The sequence below is a fragment of the Dicentrarchus labrax genome, unplaced genomic scaffold (assembly GCF_905237075.1).
Source record: "Dicentrarchus labrax unplaced genomic scaffold, dlabrax2021, whole genome shotgun sequence".
NCBI classification, from domain to species: Eukaryota; Metazoa; Chordata; class Actinopteri; family Moronidae; genus Dicentrarchus; species Dicentrarchus labrax.
In genome coordinates, this window is record NW_026136708.1 from 19888232 (window position 1) to 19912364 (window position 24133).

General features: G+C 36.8%; 1 protein-coding gene across 1 annotated transcript in view; it reads left to right on the forward strand.

Annotated features, from left to right (window-relative positions):
• Nucleotides 1-24133, forward strand: part of LOC127368569 (uncharacterized) — a 140204-nt gene that overhangs the window by 22331 nt on the left and 93740 nt on the right. The window contains exons 6-8 of the mRNA XM_051409504.1: nucleotides 1111-1256; nucleotides 4892-5063; nucleotides 6604-6750. Of these exons, the coding sequence (XP_051265464.1) occupies nucleotides 1111-1256; nucleotides 4892-5063; nucleotides 6604-6750 (465 nt within the window). The remainder of the gene's footprint in view (nucleotides 1-1110; nucleotides 1257-4891; nucleotides 5064-6603; nucleotides 6751-24133) is intronic.

The following is a 24133-nucleotide window of genomic DNA, read 5'->3' on the forward strand; positions in this document are numbered from 1 at the left end:
AATAATGAGGAAGTAGTCACTATTGTCTTACTTAAAAGCCATTTTAATGAGCTTTGATCAACTTTCTGGCCTGTAAAAATGAACCAACGGTTGTGAGACAAGAACAGGATAGCAATATGAATCAATTATTTTTAGATAGATCCTTAAATACATATATACTTCAACATAGTAGATATAAAGATAAGTAATGATCATATAGTCCGTCTGCTCTCTGTGTTCTCATTGGTTCCTTTAAACTCCACCCAGGGGCGGATCTAGAGAAATATTCATGGTGTGGTAAGAGCGTGGCAGAAATATCTGCTGATTTAATCACATTTTAACTCAATAACATTACACTATTGTGGCACATTGGTAATAGAAATAGAATAGATTTAGATAGAAATATATAAATGTGGCATTAGAAAACAATAAATTGTTAAATATCTATATCTTCAGACATTTTTGTGTGTTTATTGAACTTAAGCTGATCACTGAGTCTAAAATGTGGCCATAACAGATCATTAAATTATATATGTTTCATTTTTTAACACACTAATTCTAAAATAAATATAAATAGACGTCATATTTGATGGCAATTGACACCAAACTGGGGTGGTAAGGCATTTTTTTAGATCCGACACTTTATTCCATCCATATGATAAAGTATTATTGTATTTACATTGTAACTTGATGCAGTTAGTACATAAAGTGCATAAGATGACACAAGTACATATAAAAGTAAACAAAGACAAAAAGATCAGATCTGCAGTTTTTATTTGGTCTCAGACAACATTTGTTCATTGTGATCGACTGTGTGTTGCTTGTTTTGTTCCAGTTTTCACAGTGGAGGTAAGCTGTATCCCAAAGAGCCCTTGACTCACTGATTTACTGAGATAGAAATGAAAATTACTCTCATATAAACACAACCACTAGATGGCCGAGGGTCACACACTCCCTCCCTGTGGTTGCAAATGTGAAAAAACAGCAACAATAAAAAACAGTTCATAACGGAACAATCTTTGTTTTTGTTTGAGAATAAAATGAAATAAAATCCTCATGTTAACTGTTTAGTCTCCATACAGATGATTTTATGTGTCATTTCTTACAGAACATGTATTCTTTCCTTTCCAGCAGGCAGCAGTGGAGAACCTATCTATCTCTACAACAGATCTGGACATGATGTTATTCTGCCCTGTGCCAGTGCATCACCCTATGACACAACATGCTCCATCATTACATGGCTTTACAGCAGAGATCGATCTCAGACTTTAACTGAGGTTCAGGAAGGAAAAGTTAAGAAGAGATCAGCCCGAGCTGCCAGGATGAGTCTGGACACTTCCTGCTCTTTGGTCATTAACAACATCACTGCTGAGGATATTGGTCAATACACCTGTCGGCAGGGGACAAGCCTTCATCATGATGCAGTAGTATATCTAAGTGTTCTGACAAGTGAGTCTCAATTCCATGAAAACTTATTGAAATGATCAAGAGAGAATTTTACTTTTGGCAAATGTTTTTTGGGACAAAAATGTTGTATTGTTTCAAGCTCAACCTCAATCCAGTTATACATCCTTTTCTTGTCCACTATGTCTCTTCTTGAAAGGCATTTCCCAAACCCAACCAGTGAGCAAGGTGTCTGTCAGTGTAATATGTCAGTTTCTCATTAAGGTGAACCATGAAGAGTTTACCTGTTTATTTTATATCCTTCTTTATATTACGGTAAAGTAATTAACACTTTGGTCTTTTCCCAAACCGACCCCTCCCTCACTCCCTCAGCTGTGAAAGACACTCCACATTATGGGGACACCCCTTTTATTTGAGGAAGACAATGTCCATAAACTCACATTATACATGGAACTGAATGTCTCTCTGGTTTGGGACGGCCTTTAACATGAGGGACCCTCACAGTGAATGAGATATTCTTTACAGTTTTCCTTTTATCATTTCCTTTCCTTATTTTGTTTGTCAAACCACAATTGAAAGTTGTTGATTCCATGTGGTTCAGTCCACCTTCATATTTTAACTCAGTAAAACAAAGATGACAGAAGATGAATAGAAACTTGTCAGGACCTTTAAAGGACAATGCTGGTGCAAAATGAACCTGGGGTTAATAACACATGTGTACCGAGTTGGTCCGTTCTCTGGGATATGTTTTCATGCTAATTGACCGTGACCGGTTTTAGCACAAATCGCTAATTAGCTTAGACCAGATGGACAGTTATCCACTGAGTAAGTACACTAGACAAGTTGTGTTTTACATCGGTGTGATTATTTCTGATGTATTGAGCAAATTACGTTTGTTTTAGTTCACATCGCCAGCTGTAAATCTTGATCATTGATCTGCATGAATGACCGAACCCCTGACTGTTTTCCCAAGATAGCGCCCGCCTGTATACGCGAACGCTACTGTTGTTCTAAACTATCTTTTTAATGAACTGTCTGTACACTTACAAAGTTCTCAATGCTTCGGTTTATAGGTAGGGACCCTCATTATGCTACCGTGTAAGTGTGGTGCTATTTTGAGTCTTGTTAGTGGTATAAAAAGTGATTTCTTTTCACGTTACTCTGTGCCCCGTTGACTAGCGTTATAAGCTAATTAGCAGTTTGTGCTAAAACCGGTCACGGTCGATTAGCATGAAAACATATCCCTGAGAACAGACCAACTCGGTACACATGTGTTATTAACCCCAGGTTCATTTTGCACCAGCATTGTCCTTTAAGTAAAGTCACTCAAACATTTTTTTAACAGTTATCACTTATTTTCTCTCAGTCTCTCCATCTCCTCCAGACGCTGATCCAAAGAGGGACGGTGAAGTCACATTAGTGTGCTCTCTGTGGAGATACTATGGACTCAGCCCTTGTAAACAGAACAGAGTCCGCTGGGTGAATGAGACAGGAACTGTGCTGCTTGATGAAGGTGTCGGGTACAAGTTCCTCAGTCAGATGAACTGTGTCTCTGTTCTGAAAGTGAAGCGTCAGAGTGGCCACAACAGGAGATACACCTGCCAGTTTGTTGATGAGAACAATGTAAAGATAGAGGCTGACTACACACCTGTCTTCATAGGAGGGACACGAGACGATCAGCCAGAAAAACCTCATTCAGGTAAGATAATATGCAGCTCACCAGATATAAAGAATTACTAGAGATTGAAGGTTTAAGTTAAAATGATCATTTAATGATTAGGATACATTGCTTTCTCTTTTTACACCTTAAATGATTCAAATAATTTAACAGTTTTCTGTGCCAACAACAAGCAGATGTTATGTAGCTTCAGATGGCAAAACATTCACACTTTAATCATGTTTTTCCTTACAAAAAGAAACTAGTGTCTACTTACACTGTAAAAAAAGTCAGAAATATAAAAACTTAAATATATAAACTTTGCTGTTCTGCAGATCTTTCCTACCTCATTTTACAATTCTCCCGTATTTCTTTCAATCTATAACAAACAGCAGCTTTTTTATGGAGGACTAAAAGTGCCATAATTAAATAAATAAATACACCATTAAATAATTACTTAAATGTGTCATTCATTAATTAAAATTGGAATTAAATACATAAATGTGTTATTAAATATGTCATTAATTAATTCAAATACCGATTCATTTTATGTAAAATACAAATATAATTATTTCACTATTTACATTTACATTTCATGGTCCTGCTTTGCAGTGCTTCATGAATTACTTAAAACTGTCAAACTCACCCATCAAAAGTTGGTAGGCGGAACCTAACGCCTGATTGGTTACCCTGCGCATCAAGCCAAGACAAATCAATTCCAGATAATGGATCGATGCAGAGCTAGTGAACATATTCCAATACACTGGGTGGCGCTATTGGACTACTTCTTCTAAATCTGCAGTCACTCTGTGGTCAATATCTTGGTCAGAAAGTGCGGAAATAACTCCAAGAACTTCAATAAGTTCCTCTGCTTTACTCGCTACATGCTCTGGGTCAGCAGCTCCTGCTTCCACATCCTCTGCTAAGTCTAAAAAATAAAATACAGTGTTTAACTTTGAAAAATAAAGTGTAGCAGCAGCTTGAGTTTCCCTTTTTCTTTGTTAACTGTTTCATATCTTGATTAACAGTCTCAACAAATTTTATAAATTAATATCAACACATCTTTACAATTGAACAGTTTCTCTTTGTTTCCCTTTTATATCTTTCTATACACTTTCTGTTGTTCAGTGAGAGAATTGAGCTCTAACCTCTCTCTCTCGTTGGGCAGTGAATGAATGGGTCAGGATCAGTGTTGGTCATCTTACTTTAAAACAGTAATTAGTTATAGTTACAAATTATTTATCCCAAAAAGTAACTGAGATAGTAACTCAGTTACCACATTGTCAAAGTAACTAGTTACTCAGCAAAGTAACTGTGACATTATTTTTATGGTCTATAATTACATTTCTATAACATCTTCTATAACGTTAAAGATGTTTATAATCACTGAATAAAGAATAAAACACAGTATTTTAGAACATTTGGTATTTATTTGAACTCAATAGATTGCAGCCGGCCATATGCATAGAAATAAAAATATATACAAAATAAATATTGAAAATAAAATTCACACGTTACATAAACATTCTTGCCTTTAACTTCAGTAAGCGAGTAGTAGTGTCGGTACTTCCAGTTTGATATCGCTACCTTTGAATTTCCCGAGCTCGTCGCCATTGTCTCTGTCTTGGCATCCGCCCACCCAGCCAATCATCATCGCATTTTTAAGATGTCATTTCTTACAGAACATGTATTATTTTCTTCCCAGCAGGCATCAGTGGAGAACCTATCTATCTCTACAACAGATCTGGACATGATGTTATTCTGCTCTGTACCAGTGCATCACCCTCTGACACAGCATGCTCCAACGTTACATGGTTTTACAACAGAGATCGATCTCAGACTTTAACTGAGGTTCAGGAAGGAAAAGTTGAGAAGAGCTCAGCCCGAGCTGCCAGGATGAGTCTGGACACTTCCTGCTCTTTGGCCATTAACAACATCACTGCTGAGGATGCTGGTCAATACACCTGTCGCCATGGGACGAGCCCTAATAAGAATGCAACTGTATATCTAAGTGTTCTGACAAGTGAGTCTCGAATCCATGAAAACTCATTGAGGGAGAATTCTACTTTTGGCAAATGTTTTTTGGGTAGATGATAGATAGATAGATAGATAGATAGATAGATAGATAGATAGATAGATAGATAGATAGATAGATAGATAGATAGATAGATAGATAGATACTTTATTTATCCCGAGGGAAATTCAAGTATCCAGTAGCATACAAAATACAAAACATACATTAAATATACATTAAACATACATTAAACTAAAATTAAAAACTGTAACCCTAAGAATAAAATAAAAAGAAATAAAAGAAAAATATAAAATATTATATATATATACATTAGCTACAGTAAACAGTGCAAATGGAAGTAAAACAGTGCAAATACAGGTAGAAATTGTCCATTGTCTATTGTCCTCCCTGCCTTTACTGAGAGTTGTTGTACAGTCTGATGGGGGACGAAAGAGTTTGTGAGTCTGTTGGTGGAGCTGGACTGGGACAGCAGTCTGCCACTGAACACACTCCTCTGCCCGATGAAGGTGTTGTGCAGAGGGTGGTGGGCGTTGTCCAGCATGGACAGCAGTTTGTCCAGGGTCCTTCTCTCTGCCACTGTCACCAGAGTCCAGCTCTGTGCCCACCACTGAGCCAGCTCTCTTCACCAGTCTGTCCAGTCGACCGGTGTCCCTCTTCTTGCTGCTTCCTCCCCAGCAAACCACAGCATAAAAGAGGACGCTGGCCACCACAGACTGGTAAAACATCTGCAGCAGTTTTTTACAGATGTTGAAGGACCCCAGCCTTCTCAGGAAGTACAGACGGCTCTGCCCTTTCCTGTGTAAAGTGTCCATATTTTCTGTCCAGTTCAGCTTGTGTTCCAGCTGCATCCCCAAATATTTATAGATCCTGACCACCTCCACATCGATGGACATGGGTTGGAGATGTGGTTTCTTCCTTCTGAAGTCCACCACCATCTCCATGGTCTTAGAGGTGTTCAGTATTGTTTCAAGCTAAACCTCAATCCAGTTATACACCCTTTCACTGTCCACTATGTCTCTTCTTTAAAACGCATTTCCCAAACCCGACCAGTGAGCGAGGTGTCTGTCAGTGTGATATGTCAGTTTCTGATTAAGGGGGACAGTGACCCGTTAACCTGTTTATATGCTTTATATACTGGTTTGGGGCGGCTCTTAACATGAGTGATACTCACAGAAAAGAAGTGTAGGTTGAGTGGATGGAGCTCAATGAAAGAGAGGAGATAATCTGATTGGCCATTGTTGATTGCAGTTCTCCTGCTCCTTCATTTATAAAAAATAATAATTCTACCTCAGTTTCAATTTACTGATAAATATTCTTTACAGGTTTCCTTTTTTCATTTTCTTTACTTAGTTTGTTTGTCAAGCCAGGATTGAAAGTTGTTGATTCCATTTGGTTCAGTCCACCTTCATATTTTAACTCAGTAAAACAAAGATGACAGAAGATGAATAGAAACTTGTCAGGACCTTTTAGTAAAGTCGCTCAAACATTTTTTACACTAAGTTAACAGTTATCACTTGTTTTCTCTCAGTCTCTCCATCTCCTCCAGACGCTGATCCAAAGAGGGACGGTGAAGTCACATTAGAGTGCTCTCTGTCGAGATACATTGGACTCGATCGTTGTGAACTAAACAGCGTCCGCTGGGTGAATGAGACAGGAACTGTGCTGCTTGATGAAGGTGTCGGGTACAAGTTCCTCAAACAGAAGGACTGTGTCTCTGGTCTGAAAGTGAAGCGTCAGAGTGGCCACAACAGGACATACACCTGCCAGTTTGTTGATGAGAACAATGTAAAGATAGAGGCTGACTACACACCTGTCTTCATAGGAGGGACAGGAGACGATCAGCCCGAAAAACCTCATTCAGGTAAGATAATATGCAGCTCAACAGATATAAAAATTTCACTAGGGATTATAGCTTTCAGTTAACATGATTGTTTAATGTTTACATCTTTTTACACCTTAAATGCTTTAAATAATTTAACAGTTTTCTTTGCCAACAACAAGCAAATGTTATGTAGCTTCAGATGACAAAACATTCACACTTTAATCAGTTTGTTCCTTAAGAAAGAAACTAGTGACTAATATACTGTAAAGAAGTAGAGAGAAATATAAAAACTTGTAATTACAACCTGTAACCTCACAAACTAATGTTAGCTGATGATGTGCTCCTTGACCTCTGAAGTAACACTTGATTAAGTCATATTTGCCAACCCTGAGACAAATGAATGGATGAGTGAAAACTGAAGATTATTATTCAGGTTATTATTGAGTCTTTCTTGAGAATGAACTACAATATCTGTTGCAGTGTACTTCTTATTTTGTACTGTGTGTGAGTATGATCTGTACCTCTGTTCAGTGAAGTCACTTTAAATGTATCTTAGATAATTTGTTACTTACTTAAAATCATTGTATAAGTTATATTCTAATAACTTTGGACAAATAGTATCAAGTTTGTGAAGACAAAGTTTCTTTTGTGGTTGTCGTGTGCAGTCTGCTTAGAAAGAACATGGAAGTGAAATCTGACATGATGTTCTGCACCTGCCAGTTTGTTCAAATTTTTAAATATTTAAAATCCACATTTGACCAAAAACTCTATCTGATCACATATTTTCTATTAAGTTGATTACCTATTTTCTCATGAATTTAATTTCTAACTGGTATCCTCTGACTACAGATCAGTTTCATAATCAGACCCACATCATAATTGGTGCAGTGGTCGGGGTGGTGGTAGTGCTGGTTGTCATCGCTGCTGTTCTCATCAAATACAGGAAGAGAGCCAAAGTGACAGCAGGTCAGTAAAACAAAGTATTATGATGTGATACACATAATGTACAATATGCTTGAAAGGTAAATTATATTATTATGATGTTATGCTATGTTATACTATATTATTATATATGCCTTTCATTACCAATAATACAAACCTAGCTAATAGAAACAGACAGTCAATCACAAACAAGTGTATTTTATGGCCGCAGTATAAAAGATAACGTGTATAATGTAAAGAATGATGATAACTAATCTTTCAAATGTTACTTTTTGTTCCAGATGTTCGAAAACCAACCCAACACCCTGTGAGTAAAATGTAACAATCACAAGACAAATACCAACTGTGTTACCTCCCAATCATATTCATATGCTTCCTAAAATGTACTAATATGTACTCAAACAATATTTACTGTACATCCATTACAGCATTATTCCACTGCTGACAAACTGACAGTAAATGATGAGGTATGTTTCCCTTTCCTCACCTCAGAAACACGACCACACGTTGGACTCCTTGTATTAATATCTTTCTTATTTTATGTCATACAGACAATAAAGTTGGATTAAACATCAAGACAATGTTTGCTGATTAACGTTAGCTGGATTACTGACTCATTTCATGTTTAATTCATAATTTTCAGACTTGGTTAAAAGGAAGAGTATGAGATGGTTTTCAGGAAGACATTTCTGGAGAGTCAATACAGTGAACACTTTCTGTTTGTGTTTCATAACCCACTGTGTTATTTGTACTCAGGAAGAGCCAGAGAGCAATCTGACCTATGCTACTGTTAGCCATGGTAATCAACAGACCTCTCCTAAGAAAAAGGTGAGTGACTCGATACGCCTGTATTTATTCAGCTGTGCTTTTCTTCTTCAATAATGGTTTAATCTTAAATTTGCTTTGTCGGCAGTGTGTTGCTGTCATACCAGAAAAAAAGAAACTGATCAGTATCACGTTACAATGTGAAAAGTTTATAAGATGTTTTTCACATGATAACAAGATATTTTATATTACTATATTGTATAAGCACAAATTTATCACGTTATAACTTTTCTTGTTGTATATTCTCTTTATAACAAAATACTATTTATTTTGTTATAACTAAAATATTTCATGTTATAATATAATAACTAATATTGTTATACATGTCACTATCATTTCTGCTGTTACACGTTTCACAAGTTAATTGTTATAAGGTAATTAGTTTGTATATCGTAATAACATGAAAATATCTTGTTATAACAATAAACTTTTCATGTTATAATGTGATACTGATCTGTTTTACTTTTTCTGGTGTGGCAGTAATACCTTCTGTAGCTTTGCAGTGAAATTGTTTTGCAATATTTTATTAATATGCTGATGATCAATTACACAGCATGTGTTATGTTCATTTTAAATCTTAATGCTAAAGACTAAAATCATATTTTAAGATGTGTTTCCAATTTTGTGGCGACTGTTTCAACATGATAATTCCCCCGTGCACAGCCAGCTTCCTAAATATGACTGTAATTATATCTGGTCCCGATGTGAATGAAAACCAATCACAGCTCATCACAATGTCACTGTAAACCTCTGGATTGTGTCACACAGGTCAAAGAGGAGGAGGAGGAGGAGGAGGTGACTTATTCTACAGTCAAGACTTCATTGAAGACAGAAGCAGACAATGATCCCAGCGGCCTCTACAGCTATCTCAGCCAACCAAAATAAATCAGAGGATATGAGACTTCCCATAATGTCATATTCAGAAAACCTGCTGCAAGAGTGTTTTCTGTCTGAGGAAGGGGACAGTTGGATTTGTGCCTCAGTGTTCTTATCAAATGTTGTGTAGTTGTTTCTAGTTTGTTGTTGCTTTGCTCAGCATTAAGACTGTTGTTCTGTTAAACTGGTACTAAAACTATTACTCAGTTGAATTTAATATTTCATTAGTCAGAGTTGGCAGCGTGATTGTCACAAGTGAAAGTCAGAGTTCTTGTTGAAATAGATTGCATCTTTGTTGGTCAGCAAACACAATTGTTTGACCAAAACACAAAACTGTCGAGTATTGCAGCTCTCATTGTGTTTCTGTTTATTCAGATATTTTAGTCGAGACAATTTTCATTTTTTTAACTAAAAATATTCTTTGTGAATAGTGGAATAAATTCTTGTTGTAATATACATTTTAATTTACATTCCTTTTGTTAATATATTGTATGATCCAGTGGTTATTAGGATTTAACATTGTATGATGGACTGTGAGCCCATCTTATTGTTTTTATGTTGTTTTGCCATTTGAAGCATTTTATTTTGTTGTATATTTGTGTTATATTTCATTAGCACTGCTGTGATAGCCAGTAAAAAGATTCAAATGTATTTGTTTTCTATTGTGTGTTGAGCTTGTAGGTTTTAGATAAATAGAAGTTATTTACTTGACTCTTTCTTCCTGCCTCTTCTTTGAGATTCAAGCCTGCACTCGTCACAGTGTTTCAACTTATTTTCTAAATCTTCAACTCATATAACTGATGAAAAACAATCAATACTTGGGTCATTCACATAAAGGAGCCCAAGGTGTAACGGCACTGCAGGATGCAAATAATTGAAGCCAGGCATATACACTATAACTTAACTTGCTCCTTTCCCTCAAACACTATCACACTGATATTAAACAGAATGGAGAAATCACCCATTCTGAGGAAAGATCAGCTTTAAAGACAGGCCTGGATTACCAGGTGTTCTAGTTCTTTCTACAGGAGAGAAATAAGACCTCATCTATGACTGATATTGTTTTGGCTTCCCCCAAGGAGGTCATGTCAAAACAACTGTGATTATCACTAAAGTGTGAGCGCCTCTTCTGTTCCTGACAACCAGATCTGCACACATACACACAAACACAGAGACTCCCCCTCCCTTTCTTTCTGACCTGATCTGAGAGTAAAGATGGACTCTTCAGAAACACCATCCTGGAAACCACTTCATACTCTTCCTTTTAACCAACTCTGCATCATTGTGCATGAAACATGTAATCAGTTGGTAATCCAGCTAACATTGATCAGCAGTTGTTATCTTGATGTTCAATCCAACTGTGATCTCTGTATGACATAAAATAATAAATATATTAATACAAGGAGTCAAACATGTTTTAGTTTCATATCGTAATACTGCCATCTAGTGTCCATGTATGATTAGGTATCTGCAATAAGTTTATATTTAGTAATTACTCACAGTTATATTTTAGTATTGATCAAAAGATTGTTGTGTAATTCATTCAGTTGGTAAATAGTGGTAGGGACCATTTATATCACCATAATGATATTTAAATAATACTTACTGTACTAGGTTGAAGTTTTTCAAATGATTGCTGTTACAAAACATATGATCATAGTGTTCCTTATTCTTTAATTATATGTAATTTCATATACACAGTGTTCTTTTATAATTGGGTCATGGTTCAACTGAACTGACCCTTCCTATCAGACGTACTGTCCTTTGGTCAGATTCTAATAATAATAATAATAATACTCTGTATGTTGATCACACTTGAGTCTGGGGCTAAAAAAAACAAATACCTTTAGATGAGACCAAAATGTACCATCATCCAGCTGATAAAACATTACCTTTTTGAGTTCCAGCATGTTGACATTTGGAGGTTTTCATCTGGTAACATTTTACAACCTACATAGAGAAAAAATACATATATTACTGTGTCTTAACATGTATTGTGTGTATATATTGGGGAAGTCTCATCACTTCCTGGAGCATCTGTAGAGAATGATCTGTATCTCTGTTCAGTGAAGTCACTTTTAATGTATCTTAAATAAATAAACATTGTATAAGTTATATTCTAATCATTTTGTTCAAGAAGTATCAACTTTGTGAAACACAAGTTTCTTTCCTTTGTGGCTGTCGTGTGCAGTCTGCTTAAAAAAAAACATGGAAGTGATGTAAGCCAAATTCTGTGTTACTCACGAAAGGCAGGGTGATGCTGTTTCCCAACTTATTTTCAACAGTTAGTCGTCCACAAAGAGGAAACTCTGCAATCACCTACAGATCTGCATTAAAGAAGAAAAAGCCTCACACAGCGAATGGACACAAAATGTCTCTACTGGGATTAATCCTTATTTTTGCGCTTCACTTTGAAGGTAAAGCTCTGATTTCTTATTTAAATGGTAACAATAATACTACTACTAGAGAAACTAGAGGTTTGAAATTATTAATATTAATATTATATTAATAAAATTACGAGGAACACGTCAGTATTTTCCTTCTTTAGAAGTCACTGTTGTGTGAGACAATTTGACAGCATTTGAAACCAGAGTGGAATACCACCTCTCCAAATCCGCCCCTGACTCCACACGTGTTGGAATATTTAAGAATTTATGTTATAATTTGATGCAGTTAGTAAATCCAGTGCATACAACAATAAACATAGGATCACCCAAAACCAAACAAAGACGATAACATCTGATCTGGAGACTGTATTTGATCTGAGTACGTTTTTGTTTGTTCTCACTAAACTTTATCGAGGAGCGCCCACGATTCACTACTTAGAGTTTTGAAATTTCCATTAATGTTACATAAAGGCTCGTGTGAAAAATAATGAGGAAATAGTCACTATTGTCTTACTTTAAAAGCCATTTTAATGAGCTTTGATCAATTTTCTGGCCTGTAAAAATGAACCAACGGCTGTGAGACAAGAACAGGATAGCAATTAAGAATCAATTATTTTGAGATAGATCCTTAAATGCATATATACTTCAGCATATGTAGATATAAAGATAAGTAATGATCATATAGTCCTCTGCTCTCTGTGTTCTCATTGGTTCCTTTAAACTCCACCCAGGGGCGGATCTAGAGAAATATTCATGGTGTGGTAAGAGGGTGGCAGAAATATCTGCCGATTTAATCACATTTTAACTCAATAACATAACACTATTGTGGCACATTGGTAATAGAAATAGAATAGATTCAGATAGAAATATATAAATGTGGCATTAGAAATCAACAGTTTACTGAACTTAAACTCATAACTTAGTCTAAAAGGTGACCATAAGAGATCATTAAATTATATGAGTTTGATTTTTAACAAACTAATTCTAAAGTAAATATAAATAGACGTCAAAATGTGTTAAAATGTGATGGCAAATGACACCAAACTGGGGTGGTAAGGCATTTTTTAGATACGACACTTGATTCCATCCATGTGATAAAGTATTATTGTATTTACATTGTAACTTGATGCAGTTAGTACATAAAGTGCATGACACAAGTACATATAAAAGTAAACAAAGACAATAAGATCAGATCTGCAGTTTTTATTTGGTCTCAGACAACATTTGTTCATTGTGATCGACTGTGTGTTGCTTGTTTTGTTCCAGTTTTCACAGTGGAGGTAAGCTGTATACCAAAGAGCCCTTGACTCACTGATTTACTGAGATAGAAATGAGAATTACTCTCATATAAACACAACCACTAGATGGCCGAGGGTCACACACTCCCTCCCTGTGGTTGCATATGTTAAAAAACAGCAACAATAAAAAAACAGTTCATAACGGAACAATCTTTGTTTGTGTTTGAGAATAAAATGAAATAAAATCCTCATGTTAACTGTTTAGTCTCCATACAGATGATTTTATGTGTCATTTCTTACAGAACATGTATTCTTTTCTTCCCAGCAGGCATCAGTGGAGAATCTATCTATCTCTACAACAGACCTGGACATGATGTTATTCTGCCCTGTGCCAGTGCATCACCCTCTGACACAACATGCTCCATCGTTACATGGTTTTACAGCAGAGATCGATCTCAGACTTTAATTGAGGTTCGGGAAGGAAAAGTTGAGAAGAGCTCAGCCCGAGCTGCCAGGATGAGTCTGGACACTTCCTGCTCTTTGGTCATTAACAACATCACTGCTGAGGATGCTGGTCAATACACCTGTCGACAGGGGAGGAGCAATAATCAGGATGCAGTAGTATATCTAAATGTTTTGACAAGTGAGTCTCAATTCCATGAAAACTCATTGAAAGATATTCTACTTTTGGCACATGAGGAAAATGTTGCAATGTGGGCAGTGTTTATTTACATCCTTATTCTTATTTAAAAAGGTTAATTAACACTTTGTTCTTTTCCCAAACCGACCCCTCCCTCACTCCCTCAGCTGTGAAAGACACTCCACATTATGGGGACACCCTTTTATTTGAGGAAGACAATGTCCATAAACTCACATTATACATGGAACTGAATGTCTCTCTGGTTTGGGACGGCCCTTAACATGAGGGACCCTCACAGTGAATGAGATATTCTTTACAGTTTTCCTTTTATCATTTCCTTTCCTTATTTTGTTTGTCAAACCACAATTGAAAGTTGTTGATTCCATGTGGTTCAGTCCACCTTCATATTTTAACTCAGTAAAACAAAGATGACAAAAGATGAATAGAAACTTGTCAGGACCTTTAAAGGACAATTCCGGTGCTACCGTGTAAGTGTGGTGCTATTTTGAGTCTTGTTAGTGGAATAAAAAGTGATCTCTTTTCACGTTACTCTGTGCCCCGTTGACTAGCGTTATAAGCTAATTAACGGTTTGTGCTAAAACCGGTCACGGTCGATTAGCATGAAAACATATCCCAGAGAATGGATCAACTCGGTACACATGTGTTATTAACCCCAGGTTCATTTTGAACCAGCATTGTCCTTTAAGTAAAGTCGCTCAAACATTTTTTACACTAAGTTAACAGTTATCACTTGTTTTCTCTCAGTCTCTCCATCTCCTCCAGACGCTGATTCAAAGAGGGACGGTGAAGTCACATTAGAGTGCTCTCTGTCGAGACACAATGGACTCGATCGTTGTCAACTAAACAGCGTCCGCTGGGTGGATGAGACAGGAACTGTGCTGCTTGATGAAGGTGTCGGGTACAAGTTCCTCATACAGATGAGCTGTGTCTCTGTTCTGAAAGTGAAGCTTCAGAGTGGCCACAACAGGAGATACACCTGCCAGTTTGTTGATGAGAACAATGTAAAGATAGAGGCTGACTACACACCTGTCTTCATAGGAGGGACAGGAGACGATCAGCCAGGAGAACCTCATTCAGGTAAGATAATATGCAGCTCACCAGATACAGAGCTTTGCCTGTTGGTTTCTCAAAGTTTCACATGTTGGAGATAAACTATTTTCACAGTAGAACAATTTGTAACATTCTGGTTATATTTTCTTGTAGGCCATTAACTATTGAACTTATTTACTGTGACAACAGTGACATATTTCTTTCTAAACCATGTTCAACAGATTCTACAGATTGGCCTCTGAGCCCTATCATGTTGGCTCTAAGAATAACAGCACTGATCCTAATGATTGTAATCACTGTTCTTGTCATCAGACACAGAGGTGAGGAAACTCAGACCATCATTTGGTACAACTGGTTCATATAAATCATTTGTTTAGAATTTTAATGGTACTTTTTATTGTTGTTTTTCAGTGAACACAAAACCACTTGATGACGACAATGTGAGTTAAAAAATAATGAATAGTATTTGGAAAATAAAAGATGTAACTTTTTCATTTGAGACTGTTGTTCCTTCTGTGCCCACAGAGGCTGCAGTCTCTCTGATAGAAACATCAACAGTTTGTTCCCTTCAAACAATTCAGAATCTCATTGGTTGTGTTGTATTTCACAGGTGCATCAGGATGGCAACAAAGTCAATTATGAAAATGTAGAAGCACGTCCTGCTACTACTAGACTGCACTGATCAACAACTTCCACACCAACGTCAGCTCACCAGAAAGTCAAATATCATCATTTTTCCACATGGACAACAATACAGGCAAAAAGTTATCCTCCCAACCATCAATGCTTTTTTAATGTAATCTGTAATCTCACAAACTAATGTTAGTTGAGGATGTGCTCTTTGGCCTTTGAATTAACGCTTGAGTAAATTATACTTTTCCAACCCTGAGACAAGAGAACATGAGTTTATGCCAGAGATTCAAACAAGTTCACATCAGAGGGCCAAATTATTATTCAGGTTATTATTAAGTCTTCCCTGAGAATTAACTGCAAAATATGTTGCAGTGTACTTATTATTTTGTCATTTTAAGTGCTTTAAGTCACCAGAATGCATAAATCAAAGGCACTGAAAGTGTGAAAGCGTTTTGAAATCCTCCCTGTTTTTAAAAGTATGCACCAGCCCTGTTTCCAGCAGTAGCAGGAAGCTCTACTGTAAACTACCTGCTCAGCAACCAAACAACCAACAGACACAGTTAGGGACGAGCTGTTGAACATAAAGGAACATTTAGCAGCTAAAGAGCCAGAAATGTTTTTAAGGAGTTGGTGGAGATCAACACAGACCTAAAACAAGAGTGAATGTTGGGCTTACATTAAACAGGTGGATAAGAACACCACTTGCTGCTGCTTTGCTGGATGTTGTAAATACAGCTGTTGTATAACATCTGTTGTATACGTAATAATATGTCAGAGTTATTTTTTTCAGATTTTCTTTTTCAAAGAAGCAATAAATTGGTAACTTGAGCTTTAAATTATTTTAAATAATTTTATTTCTGTTTAAACATTTTCTCATATAAATGTGTTGATAGTCTGATGTCAGCCTGACAGTATTAACCATCATATTCAACCTGAGTGTGTCTAACTATGTTTTATTTGACAGTATTGAGTTTGTGTCCACATTAAGTTATGAATACATTAGCCAGCGCATTAGCAAAGTAACTCACTGACATTCCTTCTATCCAGCAAAGACCTTATGTTGTTAGTGGTGTTCTGATAACCTGAGGTACAGCTTATTATAACTACAGTCTGCCACTGTCAGTGAGACATGGAGGCATTAAAGAACAGTAGCACCATCTTGTGGGTTTTCTAGCAACAAACTATCATCAGAGTATCCAGAGGACATATTTTATTCCCATGACAGAAACAACATATACTGTATATAATTTATCTTTGTAGATCCTTGAGTGCATTTAATTTATGTGTAATAAAAACTGTCTGTAACCATCTGAAATCTGACTATAACTAGATTGGCTGCAGAAGAGTTTCATATCCTTAAACCATCAAAACTCATATCTTTTGTTAAAGTTAGGCTTTATGTTCATAAACACTGCCCAGACCTTTCTACTGTTTCAACTTTTATAAAAAGTTTATTTATTTATATTTTACTGTTTTGTAATAAAGGTAAATAAAGTACTCCAGTTGTATACATTGGTGTTATGTTACAACACAACATTTCTCAAGTGATAATATATGTTCTGTTACAATGAATAGTCATTAACATATTGTATATTTAGTTAAAAGTGACACACAGTGTGTACATGAAGGAAAAGAAAGAACCACGTGGGGGAGCACTGCAGCAGAGACAGATCTGTCAAAATGTTGTTGTTCCTTCCTCTTTTGACCCCTGAAGTGACAGAATGAACGATGACGTCATTTCCATTACTCTGTATGTTGATCACACTTGACTCTGGGGCTAAAAAAACTCGCACAAATACCTTTAAATGAGACCAAAATGTACCATCATCCAGCTGATAAAAGATTACCGTTTGAGTTTCCAGCATGTTGACAGTTGGACATACAAGGTTTTCATCTGATAAAAAAGAAGGAAAGAAGGATGTTACTGTATCTTAACATGTACTGTTTGTATATTTTGGGGAAGTCTCATCACTTCCTTTAGATTATGATCTGTATATCTGTCTAGTAAAGTCACTTTTAATGTATCTTAAATGATTTAAAAACTTAATAAAAAGTTATATTCTAATCTTTTTGTTCAAGAAGTATCAAGTTTGTGAAACACAAGTTTCTTTCTTTTGTGGCTGTCGTGTGCAGTCTGCTTATAAGGAACATAGAAGTGATAGTCTAACTCTGTGACACTTGTGGGGGGCTGGGTGGTGGGTGTTGCTGTTAAAAGTTATTTTCACACATTAAGACGTCCACAAACAGGAACTTTGTTTCATTGCCGCCATTTACAGATCTATAGTAGAGAAGAAAAGCCTCACACAGCGTCCGCCTGCTGACAGAGAATAGACACAAAATGTCTCTACTGGAATTAATCCTTATTTTTGTGCTTCACTTTGAAGGTAAAGCTCTGTTTTCTTATTAAAATGGTAATAACAATATTATTAATAGAAACACTAGAGTTTGAGAATTTCCATTAACATTTGTTAACTGCTCGAGTGAAAAATAATGAGGAAGTAGTCACTATTGTCTTACTTAAAAGCCATTTTAATGAGCTTTGATCAACTTTCTGGCCTGTAAAAATGAACCAACGGTTGTGAGACAAGAACAGGATAGCAATATGAATCAATTATTTTTAGATAGATCCTTAAATGCATATATACTTCAACATAGTAGATATAAAGATAAGTAATGATCATATAGTCCGTCTGTTCTCTGTGTTCTCATTGGTTCCTTTAAACTCCACCCAGGGGCGGATCTAGAGAAATATTCATGGTGTGGTAAGAGCGTGGCAGAAATATCTGCTGATTTAATCACATTTTAACTCAATAACATTACACTATTGTGGCACATTGGTAATAGAAATAGAATAGACTTAGATAGAAATATATAAATGTGGCATTAGAAAACAATAAATTGTTAAATATCTATATCTTCAGACATTGTTGTGTGTTTATTGAACTTAAGCTGATCACTGAGTCTAAAATGTGGCCATAACAGATCATTAAATTATATATGTTTCGTTTTTTAACACACTAATTCTAAAATAAATATAAATAGACGTCATATTTGATGGCAATTGACACCAAACTGGGGTGGTAAGGCATTTTTTAGATCCGACACTTTATTCCATCCATATGATAAAGTATTATTGTATTTACATTGTAACTTGATGCAGTTAGTACATAAAGTGCATAAGATGACACAAGTACATATAAAAGTAAACAAAGACAAAAAGATCAGATCTGCAGTTTTTATTTGGTCTCAGACAACATTTGTTCATTGTGATCGACTGTGTGTTGCTTGTTTTGTTCCAGTTTTCACAGTGGAGGTAAGCTGTATCCCAAAGAGCCCTTGACTCACTGATTTACTGAGATAGAAATGAAAATTACTCTCATATAAACACAACCACTAGATGGCCGAGGGTCACACACTCCCTCCCTGTGGTTGCAAATGTGAAAAAAACAGCAACAATAAAAAACTGTTCATAACGGAACAATCTTTGTTTTTGTTTGAGAATAAAATGAAATAAAATCCTCATGTTAACTGTTTAGTCTCCATACAGATGGTTTTATGTGTCATTTCTTACAGAACATGTATTCTTTCCTTTCCAGCAGGCAGCAGTGGAGAACCTATCTATCTCTACAACAGATCTGGACATGATGTTATTCTGCCCTGTGCCAGTGCATCACCCTCTGACACAACATGCTCCATCGTTACATGGCTTTACAACAGAGATCGATCTCAGACTTTAACTGAGGTTCAGGAAGGAAAAGTTGAGAAGAGATCAGCCCGAGCTGCCAGGATGAGTCTGGACACTTCCTGCTCTTTGGTCATTAACAACATCACTGCTGAGGATGCTGGTCAATACACCTGTCGGCAGGGGACAAGCCTTCATCATGATGCAACTGTATATCTAAGTGTTCTGACAAGTGAGTCTCAATTCCATGAAAACTCATTGAAATGATCAAGAGAGAATTTTACTTTTGGCAAATGTTTTTTGGGACAAAAATGTTGTATTGTTTCAAGCTCAACCTCAATCCAGTTATACATCCTTTTCTTGTCCACTATGTCTCTTCTTGAAAGGCATTTCCCAAACCCAACCAGTGAGCAAGGTGTCTGTCAGTGTAATATGTCAGTTTCTCATTAAGGTGAACCATGAAGAGTTTACCTGTTTATTTTATATCCTTCTTTATATTACGGTAAAGTAATTAACACTTTGGTCTTTTCCCAAACCGACCCCTCCCTCACTCCCTCAGCTGTGAAAGACACTCCACATTATGGGGACACCCCTTTTATTTGAGGAAGACAATGTCCATAAACTCACATTATACATGGAACTGAATGTCTCTCTGGTTTGGGACGGCCCTTAACATGAGGGACCCTCACAGTGAATGAGATATTCTTTACAGTTTTCCTTTTATCATTTCCTTTCCTTATTTTGTTTGTCAAACCACAATTGAAAGTTGTTGATTCCATGTGGTTCAGTCCACCTTCATATTTTAACTCAGTAAAACAAAGATGACAGAAGATGAATAGAAACTTGTCAGGACCTTTAAAGGACAATGCTGGTGCAAAATGAACCTGGGGTTAATAACACATGTGTACCGAGTTGGTCCGTTCTCTGGGATATGTTTTCATGCTAATCGACCGTGACCGGTTTTAGCACAAACTGCTAATTAGCTTAGACCAGATGGACAGTTATCCACTGAGTAAGTACACTAGACAAGTTGTGTTTTACATCGGTGGGATTATTTCTGATGTATTGAGCAAATTACGTTTGTTTTAGTTCACATCGCCAGCTGTAAATCTTGATCATTGATCTGCATGAATGACCGAACCCCTGACTGTTTTCCCAAGATAGCGCCCGCCTGTATACGCGAACGCTACTGTTGTTCTAAACTATCTTTTTAATGAACTGTCTGTACACTTACAAAGTTCTCAATGCTTCGGTTTATAGGTAGGGACCCTCATTATGCTACCGTGTAAGTGTGGTGCTATTTTGAGTCTTGTTAGTGGAATAAAAGTGATTTCTTTTCTCGTTACTCGGTGCCCCGTTGACTAGCGTTATAAGCTAATTAACAGTTTGTGCTAAAACCGGTCACGGTCGATTAGCATGAAAACATATCCCAGAGAACGGACCAACTCGGTACACATGTGTTATTAACCCCAGGTTCATTATGCACCAGCATTGTCCTTTAAGTAAAGTCGCTCAAACATTTTTTACACTAAGTTAACAGTTATCACTTGTTTTCTCTCAGTCTCTCCATCTCCTCCAGACGCTGATCCAAAGAGGGACGGTGAAGTCACATTAGTGTGCTCTCTGCCGAGACACACTGGACGCAGTCCTTGTGAACAGAACAGCGTCCGCTGGGTGAATGAGACAGGAACTGTGCTGCTTGATGAAGGTGTCGGGTACAAGTTCCTCAGTCAGATGAACTGTGTCTCTGTTCTGAAAGTGAAGCGTCAGAGTGGCCACAACAGGAGATACACCTGCCAGTTTGTTGATGAGAACAATGTAAAGATAGAGGCTGACTACACACCTGTCTTCATAGGAGGGACACGAGACGATCAGCCAGAAAAACCTTATTCAGGTAAGATAATATGCAGCTCGGCAGATATAAAGAATTACTAGAGATTGAAGGTTTAAGTTAAAATGATCATTTAATGATTAGGATACATTGCTTTCTCTTTTTACACCTTAAATGATTCAAATAATTTAACAGTTTTCTGTGCCAACAACGAGCAGATGTTATGTAGCTTCAGATGGCAAAACATTCACACTTTAATCATGTTTTTCCTTACAAAAAGAAACTAGTGTCTACTTACACTGTAAAAAAGTCAGAAATATAAAAACTTAAATATAAACTTTGCTGTTCTGCAGATCTTTCCTACCTCATTTTACAATTCTCCCGTATTTCTTTCAATCTATAACAAACAGCAGCTTTTTTATGGAGGACTAAAAGTGCCACAATTAAATAAATAAATACACCATTAAATAATTACTTAAATGTGTCATTCATTAATTAAAATTGGAATTAAATACATAAATGTGTTATTAAATATGTCATTAATTAATTCAAATACCGATTCATTTTATGTAAAATACAAATATAATTATTTCACTATTTACATTTACATTTCATGGTCCTGCGTTGCAGTGCTTCATGAATTACTTAAAACTGTCAAACGCTTGATTGGTTACCCTGCGCATCAAGCCAAGACAAATCAATTCCAGATTATGGATCGATGCAGAGCTAGTGAACATATTCCAATACACTGGGTGGCGCTATTGGACTACTTCTTCTAAATCTGCAGTCACTCTGTGGTCAATATCTTGGTCAGAAAGTGCGGAAATAACTCCAAGAACTTCAATAAGTTCCTCTGCTTTACTCGCTACATGCTCTGGGTCAGCAGCTCCTGCTTCCACATCCTCTGCTAAGTCTAAAAAATAAAATACAGTGTTTAACTTTGAAAAATAAAGTGTAGCAGCAGCTTGAGTTTCCCTTTTTCTTTGTTAACTGTTTCATATCTTGATTAACAGTCTCAACAAATTTTATAAATTAATATCAACACATCTTTACAATTGAACAGTTTCTCTTTGTTTCCCTTTTATATCTTTCTATACACTTTCTGTTGTTCAGTGAGAGAATTGAGCTCTAACCTCTCTCTCTCGTTGGGCAGTGAATGAATGGGTCAGGATCAGTGTTGGTCATCTTACTTTAAAAAAGTAATTAGTTATAGTTACAAATTATTTATCCCAAAAAAGTAACTGAGATAGTAACTCAGTTACCACATTGTAAAAGTAACTAGTTACTCAGCAAAGTAACTGTGACATTATTTTTTATGGTCTATAATTACATTTCTATAACATCTTCTATAACGTTAAAGATGTTTATAATCACTGAATAAAGAATAAAACACAGTATTTTAGAACATTTGGTATTTATTTGAACTCAATAGATTGCAGCCGGCCATATGCATAGAAATAAAAATATATACAAAATAAATATTGAAAATAAAATTCACACGTTACATAAACATTCTTGCCTTTAACTTCAGTAAGCGAGTAGTAGTGTCGGTACTTCCAGTTTGATATCGCTACCTTTGAATTTCCCGAGCTCGTCGCCATTGTCTCTGTCTTGGCATCCGCCCACCCAGCCAATCATCATCGCATTTTTAAGATGTCATTTCTTACAGAACATGTATTATTTTCTTCCCAGCAGGCATCAGTGGAGAACCTATCTATCTCTACAACAGATCTGGACATGATGTTATTCTGCCCTGTGCCAGTGCATCACCCTCTGACACAACATGCTCCAACGTTACATGGTTTTACAGCAGAGATCGATCTCAGACTTTAACTGAGGTTCAGGAAGGAAAAGTTGAGAAGAGCTCAGCCCGAGCTGCCAGGATGAGTCTGGACACTTCCTGCTCTTTGGCCATTAACAACATCACTGCTGAGAATGCTGGTTACTACACCTGTCGCCATGGGACGAGCCCTAATAAGAGTGCAACTGTATATCTAAGTGTTCTGACAAGTGAGTCTCGAATCCATGAAAACTCATTGAGGGAGAATTCTACTTTTGGCAAATGTTTTTTGGGTAGATGATAGATAGATAGATAGATAGATAGATAGATAGATAGATAGATAGATAGATAGATAGATAGATAGATAGATACTTTATTTATTCCGAGGGAAATTCAAGTATCCAGTAGCATACAAAATACAAAACATACATTAAATATACATTAAACATACATTAAACTAAAATTAACAACTGTAACCCTAAGAATAAAATAAAAAGAAATAATATTATATATATATACATTAGCTACAGTAAACAGTGCAAATGGAAGTAAAACAGTGCAAATGGAGGTAGAAATTGTCCATTGTCTATTGTCTATTGTCCTCCCTGCCTTTACTGAGAGTTGTTGTACAGTCTGATGGGGGGACGAAAGAGTTTGTGAATCTGTTGGTGGAGCTGGACTGGGACAGCAGTCTGCCACTGAACACACTCCTCTGCCTGATGAAGGTGTTGTGCAGAGGGTGGTGGGCGTTGTCCAGCATGGACAGCAGTTTGTCCAGGGTCCTTCTCTCTGCCACTGTCACCAGAGAGTCCAGCTCTGTGCCCACCACTGAGCCAGCTCTCTTCACCAGTCTGTCCAGTCGACCGGTGTCCCTCTTCTTGCTGCTTCCTCCCCAGCAAACCACAGCATAAAAGAGGACGCTGGCCACCACAGACTGGTGAAACATCTGCAGCAGTTTTTTACAGATGTTGAAGGACCCCAGCCTTCTCAGGAAGTACAGACGGCTCTGCCCTTTCCTGTGTAAAGTGTCCATATTTGCTGTCCAGTTCAGCTTGTGTTCCAGCTGCATCCCCAAATATTTATAGATCTTGACCACCTCCACATCGACCCCCTCGATGGACACGGGTTGGAGATGTGGTTTCTTCCTTCTGAAGTCCACCACCATCTCCATGGTCTTAGAGGTGTTCAGCATTGTTTCAAGCTAAACCTCAATCCAGTTATACACCCTTTTCCTGTCCACTATGTCTCTTCTTTAAAACACATTTCCCAAACCCGACCAGTGAGCGAGGTGTCTGTCAGTGTGATATGTCAGTTTATAAAAAATAATAATT